The sequence below is a fragment of the Myotis davidii genome, unplaced genomic scaffold (genome assembly GCF_000327345.1).
Source record: "Myotis davidii unplaced genomic scaffold, ASM32734v1 scaffold551, whole genome shotgun sequence".
Lineage (NCBI taxonomy): Eukaryota > Metazoa > Chordata > Mammalia > Chiroptera > Vespertilionidae > Myotis > Myotis davidii.
This window is the reverse complement of record NW_006283788.1, coordinates 1,716,216-1,726,737: the sequence shown is the minus strand read 5'-3', so window position 1 is coordinate 1,726,737 and position 10,522 is coordinate 1,716,216. Positions and strand designations below refer to the sequence as shown.

The 10,522-nt window shown below is 53.5% G+C and overlaps 1 protein-coding gene across 1 annotated transcript in view; it reads right to left on the bottom strand.

The window, feature by feature from the left end:
- Positions 1 to 2,469: 2,469 nt before the first annotated feature.
- AES (amino-terminal enhancer of split) overlaps positions 2,470 to 10,522 on the bottom strand; it is a gene marked incomplete at its 5' end in the record, with an annotated part of 8,826 nt that continues 773 nt past the window's right edge. Inside the window, 6 exons of the mRNA XM_006754123.2 lie at positions 2,470 to 3,577; positions 3,666 to 3,740; positions 5,448 to 5,510; positions 6,145 to 6,189; positions 7,460 to 7,523; positions 10,367 to 10,464. Coding sequence (XP_006754186.1) covers positions 3,356 to 3,577; positions 3,666 to 3,740; positions 5,448 to 5,510; positions 6,145 to 6,189; positions 7,460 to 7,523; positions 10,367 to 10,464 — 567 coding nt within the window. The remainder of the gene's footprint in view (positions 3,578 to 3,665; positions 3,741 to 5,447; positions 5,511 to 6,144; positions 6,190 to 7,459; positions 7,524 to 10,366; positions 10,465 to 10,522) is intronic.

Below are 10,522 nucleotides of genomic sequence, written 5' to 3'. Positions count from 1 at the left end.
TATTCTTTTTTTTTCTTTTTTTGTATTACGGACATCTAGTGACTCCCATTGTTAATTTAAAAATTGATAACCTTACAGAACTCTCTTACTAGTTCCAATAAATTTTCAGTTGTCTCCTGAAACCTCATGAATACAATTACACGGACCCTCCTTAAACCCACTGGGGACCCGCCCCGCAGGCGGGATGGGGGTGATGGGGGCTCCGAGGCCGAGAGGGAGACCCGAGGTCACAGATCTGTCCTTAGTTCAACAGGACCCCACCTTCCTCGGAGAAGGCCCTTGGTGGGGGCTGTCGGGTTTGTGACCCCCCCCCCACACACAGGGCTCTTCATCAGCCAGCAGCATCAGTGATAATATCACCGACAGCTAGTGAGCCCTTGCAAGCTTTCTGCTAATTCTCCCAACATTTCCCAGAAACTGGGATCAGACAAGTGACTTCATGCCTCAAGTCACTACTTAGGGTAGGAGCGGGTACAAACCCAGATCTGCCCTCAGTACATTTGCTAACATGTATTGCATTGCTTCTGTGTGCACATTAAAAAAAAAATGCTGACAGTCTCCATCCCTCTTCTGCTTTGTTCTCTATCAACAAGCCTCCTGATGCATTTTGTATTTCCCTTATTTGTTTATCCCACCCAGGAGGGCAAGGATATGTGTGTCTGTTTTGTTCCCTGCTGTGTCTCTGGGCTCAGAGTTGGGTCTCTAAATGAATGGATGACTGGCCAGGCTCTGCTCTAAGCACTTTTCAAGGTGGGGGGAGGTTAGGGGGAGGCCTGCAGAAAAGTACCTTCTGGGAGTCTTGGAGGATTAGAATGCTGCAGAGGGGAGAAAAGAGGACATTGTTCCAGGCAGAGGGAACAGCATGTGCAAAGGAACAGCAAGATGTTTCAGCCTGGCTGCAGTTTGCTAAAGACTGACTGCAAGCCCTGCCAAGTGGGACCAGGTGAAAAACTTAGAATGTATTTTGAGGGCTATGGAGGCCAAAGATCATCTATTCTTTTAAGTAATTGTTTTAAATTGTGAAATATAACACACAAAAGAGCAAACAGGTTGTAAGTGAACAATTCGATGAATTATCTCAAAGTGAACATAGGTAACCAGCCCCCCCAGTTAAACAAAACATGACCAGTGTTGTTAGAAATCCCCTTCCCTCTTACCTCCTCTCAAGGGGATAACCAGAGGAAGTCACCTGGACCTGCTTTTGTTCTTTATAGAGATGGGATCACACCATACTTTTTTTGTACCCAGCTTCTTTTGTTCAGCATTATGTGTGAGAGCTGCATGGGGGTGAGTGTAGCAATAGCACATTTTTCATGGCTGTGTAACATTCCACAACACAGCTATGTCACAACTTGTGTGTTCTGCTGTTACTGAGCATCTGGTCATTTCCAGTTTGGGGCAATGATGACTCACCTCCAGGATTCGGAACACTCTGGTCTCTTTTGGCAGACTCAAGTGGCATGTCTGTTGGGGGGGAGGGGGGGAGTCTAATAGGGGCATTGCTGGGTGCCAAACAGCCTTCCAAAATAGATGTAACAATTTACAGTCCCCAGGTGTGAATTCTGGTTTTCAACACAAGGATGAATATTAAGCAGTGAGTTACCCTATCACACTGGTGTTCTTCAGAGGTGCTTTGGCTACAGTGAGAGAGGTGGGACCCAGAAGGAGGCTGGTGTGACTACCCAGTCTCCTCTCCCCGCTCAGTCTCCTCCTTTTCTCTTTAGCAACACGAGACATTTCCCTGAGGCCAGTGGGCCGTCACCACCCATCATCCTGCCTCCCTTTCTGTGCACTTGCCCCCTGCCCATGGGAACCCACTGGATTAGGGAGGCAGATGAGCATTCCTTGCACTTTAAAAAGTCCTCTGGGTGCTCCAGCTCCCTGAGGGTGGGATTTCTGTGTCATACAGTCCTTGCAAAGCTCTCGAAAATTTGGGATGGTTGCCCACCCTCCTCACCCCCATGCCCACCCAGGTCCACATCAGGAAATCTTTCCTTATGGCTCTCTCTGGAGGGTGGGGGTTGGTGGTCTGACTTGGGCGGGGTGGGAAGGGGAGGGCCTTCAATCTGTTCCTGGGGGAAGGGGGGTCCAGGTTCAGCTGGGGGTCTGCATTCTCTGATCTGGGAAAAGGGTCCGTGTGTGCGCGCAGTGGGGTTAGATTCTGCAGTCTCAGTATCTTCTGCTCTAAGGGAAAAGAATGTCACTTAGGGGCCTTTGGGCCTGCTAATCAGAAACTAGCTCTGCTAACCCTCCTGCACCTGGGCTGGCTGTGTGACCTGCAGCCTCCAGCTGACCCTCTCTGGTCTATGCATCGTTAGGGAGTACACTTAGAAGATGGACTCATCTAGGACTCTCGATATTTGGTCCTGTAACAGAGGAGGGGGCCCAGACATAAAAGAAGTCCTCTTCTCCCTGGGAAGGGGGGGGAACCACAGGCAGCCCGCAACACAGAGGCAGGGACACAGCAACCAACCTTCTCACATCTTTATTTGAAAGGCACAGCTAAGCCCACCCTCGATACAGCATTTTCACTTCTCTGCAGAGTTCAAACGACTGAACACAACAAAAGCTGACAGTCTAAAAGGCTATATACAGACACAGGTGTGGGTGTTGCTTTTTTTTTTTTAAACATTTTGTCTTTTTTTTTTTTTAATATCCCCTTTCTTAAAAGACAAGCTAGTATACTGAAAAAAGAAAAAAAAAAAAAAACAAGACAACTTGAGTACCCTCATCTTTATTCGGGGAAAAGGAGAAGGGGAATCTTGGGTTGCCCACCCCCACCCTGCTCATCCTGGCTTAACTTTCATCCTTGGTGGGCGAGGAGAGGAAGAGAGAGGACCAGGTGGGCAGGAGCATCTGAAACTAGCAGAGGTGAGTGGGTGGGAGGTGGTAGGAGAGACAGGGGTGCCCAGGGCAGGAAGGGGCAGCTAGCATTGTGTTTGCATGCAGTGCCAGGGTGGGAGGCTGGGATGTGCCCTACGGGGGCCCAGCAGGCATACTGTCAGTTACACATGTGCAAAATGGGGAAGTGCAGGGGGTGTTAGACTTCTTGAGGTTTTGCCTCCTGACCTGACCTCCCATTTGCATCTCCAGGCCTCAGCTTGCCTTATCTGTGGTACAAGCAGGTATTGACCCATTCAGGCTGCAGGGGGGTGGAGGAGGGAGGCTGGGAGCCAGAGCAGAGCTGGGGGGTGGGGGGGTGGCACACAAGCAGGGCTAAAGGCCCCAGCAGCTACTATAAATACTACCGGAGTTTAGCCAATCCCGAGCTATACTGTCTTGCAGTGAACACTCCTCTCTCTCTGTATCTTGTGTCTCCTCTTTGTCCCCCCACCCTCCCCATCCCGGCCACCAGCTAATCCGACTTCTCCCCATCATCCTCCTGGTGAGTGTCCCCGTCATGCCCATTCTTGTCTTCCTTGGAGAGATGGGCCTGGGAGCCCAGCGCAGACAGCGAGAGGAGGCCAGTGCCCGCGCTGACCGCCGGCAGGGAAGGTGGCTGCAGCCCCACGGGCAGTGGGGTCAGGGGCAGGGCCAGAGCCTGCAGCTGAGACAGCTGGTGGGCTTGGAGCTGCTGCTGCAGGACAGAGGGAGGGGGGATATTAGCCACTTCGGGCCCACTGGCCACCTGTCATCCTCCCGCCCACCCTAGACCCCAGACTTACTCGGATGATGGAGTTCAGCTCTGGAGCCGTGACCTGCTTAGCTCTCTCGATGGCTCCCAAGACTTGCTGCTGGTGCTTGAAAGAGAGAGGACACAGGGGGTCTGTGTCAGCCCGGGAGAAGCCCTCCTCCCACCTGGCCTGTTAGTGCGACCCCAACCCCTGTGGCTTTCCATCCCACCAGCAAGCCCCCTCTCTCTAGCCGCTTCCTTTCACCAAGCCTCAGTCTCTTCATCAGGAAAATGGGGATATTTGGAGATGCACAGAAAACCCGAGGGGTTGGGGCCAGATACTTAGGGGGGAAAAAAGGCCTTTGGCTGAGGAGAGAAACCTTGGATCATGATGACACGTGCAAAGAAAAGTGCAGTGCACGGCCTGGCCAACTGTACAGGGAAGTCTTTTTAAAAAAAATATATTTTATTGATTTTTTACAGAGAGGAAGGGAGAGGGATAGAGAGTTAGAAACATCAATGAGAGAGAAACATTGATCAGTGGCCTCCTGCACACCACCTACTGGGGATGTGCCCGCAACCAAGGTACATGCCCTTGACCGGATTCGAACCTGGGACCCTTCAGTCCGCAGGCCGACGCTCTATCCACTGAGCCAAACTGGTTAGGGCTGTACAAGGAATTCTTGTTCCTTCAAGAGCTCAGAGACTGTGCTGGGAGATGTGCTAATCCAAGCTCCTGTCCCCGCACACGCCCTGTCCCTGGCCATGAATTCTGGCAGGGCTGGGGTATGAGCATAGGTTTAGGGAATATCTCCCACCTATTTCCACCCCTCCTTGAAAGTCAGTCTCTCCTGCTCTCAGATGCTAGAATCTGTCTTCCTTTCTGCCTTGGCTGCTGGGAAGCCCTGTCATGAAAAGCAAGCACAAGTCTAGGTCTGAGGGCTCCCAGACCCTCTTCTCTGGGATTTTCATGGTGTCCTTCTGGAATGGTCCCAAGGCACACACATCCCCTAAAGGTCCCCGAGATACCGGTAGGGCTTAAAGAGGCAATGACGAATTACCGACAGTAAACCTGGCAGAGAGCAGCAGCTGGGCCTTATTCGGTCGGGTGGGGCACAGGTGTGGGGTCTCTGTGGAGCGGGTCTTACACCAAGAGTCTGAGAACCCCAAAAACTAGAAGAGGAAGAATGGGGCGCCTGGTTCTCCTGGATGTGTGCATGTGTCCATGTGTGCCTCGCATCTGTATACATCTGTGTATGCAGCTGTGTCTGCGTGTGTATCCGTGTCCATATCCACGTTTGTATCTGTGCACGTGTGCGTGTCTCTGCACCTGTTGCACAAACATGTATCTGTGTGTGCCTATGGGTAGGCGCACCGTGTGTATCTGTGTGTGGCATCTGTTTGTCTGCCTCTTTGTATGTCTTCGTGTGTGTGCAGAGTGCCCTCCCGCACACGCCGCTTGTCCCTGGCGTGAAGCAGCCCACAGGGCCTGGCAGGTGACTCTCAGGAAGGTGAAAGGTAGAAGCAAAACAAGGAAAAAAAACCTCTTAGTGCAGCCCTTGGCATAGCTAACATTTTTACAGTGAAATGACTCACTCAGGCTAGGAATTCCAGAGTAGGGTGAGGCCCCTCCTTCCCCAGCCCTCCACCCCTGGGGGTTCTCCAGCCTGGGGATTTTTCTGCACAGGCTGACTAGTAGCTGGGAGGTCCAGAGAGGGGAGGCATGTGCCCTGGGGCGCCCAGATCGCTGCTGCCCAGGTGACTGCAGTGGGGAGGACCAAGTTCATGGTCCATCTATCTCCTCTTCTCTGAAGCCCCCGGGGACACAGCTTACCTCTTGGGAAAGGTAGGGGAGGACCTGGGCACAGATCCCATTCAGCCTCTTGACAATTTCAGCCTAGGACAAACACACAGACTCTTTAGTCCCTCGTTCTCTCGTGCAGGTGCAGGCCAGCCCCAGAGGCCCGGGGTTCTGACTAAGAGGGATCAGCTTAGCCCAGGGTGGGATCACCTGGGACCCCGCCGGCATCTCATCAGTGGCAAAGGCAGGATCTGAGGCTGGTGCTCAGCCCTACAGCTAACAGTGCAGGCCGAGTCCAGAACCCAGGCCGGGCCACTCAGGATGTGGGTGGCCCTGGGAAGATGACGCCCAGCGCCGGGTAGGTAGTGAGCACTCCGTGGGAGGAAGACAGGGCGGAGCAGTGGCATTATTCTTCTGTGACATCTTTGACAGTGGCCTCCTCAGGGCAGAGATGGCTAAAGCAAGGCCGGAGGGCGAGAAGCAATCTTCGGGTCTGAGTGAGTGAGTGTGAGTACATGTCACCCTCCTGCCACTGTCACAAAGGGGTGGCAGATCTAGGGAAGGCCTCTGCCCCTCCTCCTCAGGCAGAACAATCTCCCAGGGAGACCTCAGAAAGAAGGGGGGTGCTTGGGAGGGAACAAGATCGGAGCACCAGGGCAGGCTTGGCATCCGGCCAAGGGGTGGGCTCCTACCTGCCTGGGGGTGCCATGGAGAGAGCGAGAGGGCGTACCTGCTTGTGCATCTCAATGTTCAAGCCATAGGACATCTCGTAGTACTGCAAGAGGGGAGACAAAGAGAAAGAAATGGGGGCTGGTGAAAGATGGGGGGCTCAAGTGACAAAGGGATAGGGTGACAGAGACAAAGGGGGAGGCAGAGCAGGGGAAAGCAGAGAGAGGCATGGAGTAGGGAGCGATGGAGACAGGCAGGTAGGTGGGAGGGAGACAGAAGGGGGGGGAGGCACCCACCCCCGGAATGGGCCAGGGTGCCTGGCGGGGCTGCTTACAGAGCTGAGGGCGCTCTAGGGCCTCAGCGGCAGCCTGGCTCCCTGGTTTCTGAAAGAATCATCCAGCCCCACCTCCCCCCCAACACACACACATTCCAGGGCTCCTAATCTTTTATCTTTATGTGTCTTGTCTGCGGGTGGCCCCAGACTGCAGGGAAGTTTGCCTTCCTGGGTATAAATAATGGAAGATAAACAAAGCCTGCTGGGTTTGGCTCTGGAGCCAGGAGCCCCCTTCTCCAAGCCCCAGATCTAACCCTGCTCCCTCCCCCATTCTAAACCCTCTCATGGCTTCCCATCACCCCCCACCCACGAAAGCCCAGTGGTTCCTAGGTCTTTGCTTAGTCCTTTGTCCTCCCTCCTCCATCCCCCAAGCTCCTACTCATTCTTCAAGACCCCAGGGACAATGCCCCCAATTCTCCAAGCCGGGGCTTCCCTCTGGCGTCCCCCAGCCCCCTCCTTCTGGAGCTGGGAGCTGTAGTGTCAGTCTCTGCCTCCCCCACAGCTGGGGAGAGCTGGGCTAGAGACTGGGCCAAGGCAAGGGTTTTTGATGTGGAACTCACCACCTGGTGAGCATGAACCAGCAAGTGATTCTGGCAGTGTGGATGGGCAGGCTCTCAACTGTCAATGGGAAGAATGCCTTGTCACCCCCGCCTCCCACCGACCTCAAAGGGTGTCAGCCTCCTGGGGGGCAGGGGAGGGAGCTCAGGAGTCCTCTTCTCAAAGCTTGGGAGAGGAGGGGTTAAGCACTGGGATGCTGGATGGTGGGGGCGGGGATCCGGCCGCTCCCCCACGTCAGTTCCTGGCTTCCACAGCCTGCCTCCTCTGCCGGCTGCCAAGGACAGCCAGGGGACCTGGCAGGCCCAGGCTGCAACCCGGCGGTTTGGCAGCTCCACCGCCGCCTGGGCCTGCAGCCAGGCCAGCAAGGTGGACCCTGAATCCTCACACTTCCCAGAGGAGGTGGCCAGGTTTCAGCGGCAGCTGCTGGTGGTGCAGGACGGTCTGGGCTCCCCCACCCCCACCCACTGGGCCTCAGCCGGCTCACCATCACATAATGACGCTGCATCTCCGACTTCTCGCTGGCCAGCTTGTCACATTCGAGCTTCAGGCTGAAAAAGAACATGGGACAGGGGGTGGGGGCTGGGCTTACCCCCAAACTTTGACGGGAGACACACACAACACGGCCTCCTCTGTGAGGATGGGGTGAGGGGAACCTCAAGTCCCCTAACTGGAAAATGGGGGTTAAAAAACCAGCCTTGCAGAGCTGGTGGTGGAGAAAACGATAGTGATAATAATGAAAATAACAAGTCTGAGCGAACACCCTGTGGGGTCAGCCAGGGATTCAAACAACCTTTAACCCATCCCCCAAACCGGACGAAGTCAGCACTGTGAGCATCACTCACTTTACAGATGATGCAATGGACGCCCAGAGAGGTTGAGTAACTGGCTCAAGGTCACAGAGCCAGGAAGCTGGCTTCAGAGCCACACTCTAACCACGGGGGAAACTCCAACAAGGGGAAGGACAGATCGAAACTGTAAAGGGGCCCAGGAGAGGCCCAGGGGCTGACCGATAGGGCTCTGGGTTGGACTCACCAAGTAATCTCCAATGGGGCCCAGCCCCTCTTATGGCCTTGATTTCACCAGGGGGTAAAAGTTCTACTGTTGGGTGATAAAGAGATGGGATTCCCCCCCCCCCTCAAGCTCCGCCAAGCAAGGAGGAGCTTCAGGCATTTATTAAAGCTTCCCCCCACCCCCACCATGAAGGCCTCCTGGGGAAAGGCAGGAAAGCCCAGGAGTCCCAGAGCACAGACTCAATCCAGACAGACTGGGTTCAAAGTTCAGCCCTGGGACTGGGATGCTGTGTGACTCTGGGCCTGTCTCTGTGCCTGTTAAAAGTACCAACCTCCCTGGTGGGAAGATGAAAACGAAAGGGATTAAATCAGGAATGTTCTTAGAATAATGCCTGGCATATTTTAGCCCCCAATAAATGCCTGTTGACCGCACAGCCACCCCAGGAACCTGTGTGTCACTGCCCAACTGGCCGTACTGTACACCCAGTTCAGAGATGAGCCATGGCTCGGGTTGTTGTGACACTCCCCCGTCTTGAGTTTGTTTTCGGATTTTTTTTTTTTTTTAGTTCATTTGTTGCCACATTAAAAACAAACCCAGCCCTAGACAATCTGGCTCAGTAGTTAGAGCATGGGCCCGAGGACTGAAGGGTTGCGGGTTTGATTCAGGGTCAAGGGCATGTACCTCATACCTCGGTTGCAGGTTCAATCCCAGGAAGCAACCAACTATTCATTATGTGTCTCTCTCACATCAATATTCCTCTCTCTCTCCCCGCGTCCCTTCCACTCTCCCTAAAAATCAACGGAAAACATATCCTCACTCCGTGGGTGAGGATTAAAATAAACAAACAAACAAACAAAAATAAGTGGGGCCCGGTAACTCAGTTGTTAGAGCATTGTCCTCATACACCACGGTTTGGGGTTTCAACCTCTGGTCAGGGTACAGACAAGAATCAACCAATGAATGCATAAATAAGTGGAACGACAACTCGATGTCTCTCTCTCTCTCTCTCTCAAAAAAAAACCAAAAAAAACTACAACAAAAACACAAAGAACCACCAATAAATAATTTAAAACAACAACAGGCAATTTAATCCCAAATTCTGGACCTCTGGCTCCTCTGGAGGGCCTTGCAGACCCTGTGTGCCAACATGGGAGGAGCCCTCATTGTATGGTGGGAAGCCCAGGCCAGTGGATGGAGTCCGCAGAGCGTAGGGAGGGATCTGCTTTACCCAAGGACACAGCACTACAGGCCCTGTGACCCTGGTCTCCGGATGGGCAGTCCTAGTGCTCACTGTGAGGTGGGCCGGGGCCAGACAGTGGGGAGGGCCCCCTGCAGGGGCTCAGAAAGGCCAGGCCTGCCAGGCCAAGCCCCTAAACTCTCCACATCATGGGACCAGAGCGAAGTTCCTGCGCCTGCCCTTCCACCATCAATGCCTCAGTTTCCTCATCTTTGAAAGGGGCAAGCAATAGAACAGCAAGGAAAATAAAGTAAAATGAAGTATTTTCAGTTTGTAGCACTTTGGGAGCATGGGAAGGACCCTAAGAGGATGGATGTTTGTTAAAATAAAAAGACGATATATCACTATTCCCCCTTTCTTCTTGAAAGATCTTTTTGGGTGTGTCCACTAAGGTCCAGAGAGGGCCCAAGGCCTTGCTGAAAACAGCGGCCGGGGATCCCCTTCTGAATCCCAGGCAAAGCTCTCTTCTCTAACAGCTGCTGAGGAGTTGCATTCTTCAACCCAGAAATGGGGTGCACATCTCAGTTCTGTCACTTCCTCGCTGTGCTTCCCCTAGAGACCCCTAACTTCTCTGGGCTTGGCTTCTCTAAGTGTGAGTTACAGATAACAGTAGTTCCTTCCGCTTAGATCCCAATCCCAGTCCATGGCACACGTTAGAAGATTAAATTCTGGAAGGAGAATGAAAATCTGTTGGATGCCAGGAATCCTTTCCCCAGTACTGGGCAGAGAGATAACAGGCAGAAGAATTTTTTCTTTGGGGGAACTTTTTCCATTATTTTTCTTTTTTTTGGGGGGGGGTAGGAGGTCCAACCCCAACTCCAGTTGTTGCCAGGTTTTTAATCCAGTGGGGATTGCAGTGGGGGGCTGGGGAGCAGGGTTCCTGGGGAGCAGGGTTCCGAAGCCATACAGCTGAGTCAGGCAAATGATTTAATTTTGTGCCTCCAGTTTTCTTATCTGTGAAATGGGCTGCTCTGAAGACTAAATGAGTTTAATATTGCTACGAGCCCGGGACCGCGACCGCCTTACAACAGGACACCCTACACCTACATTTTTTCAGGTTTTGTGTATGGCAAGGCCCACCACCTTGCCATCTGCGCTGGGGGCGCCACCTCTCCCTGGGCAGGACCTACGCCCCCAGCTCACCTGTGGTACTGAGCCTGCAGCAGCTGAAACTCGTCTTTGATGCGGTCGCAGGAGTCCGAGGTCGTGAATTTGAGTTGCTGGGGTAGGTGCGACGAGCCCTGTGGGGAGGGGACGGGCCCGGGTCAGGCGGGAGCGGCGGCCGCCCATTCCCTTAGG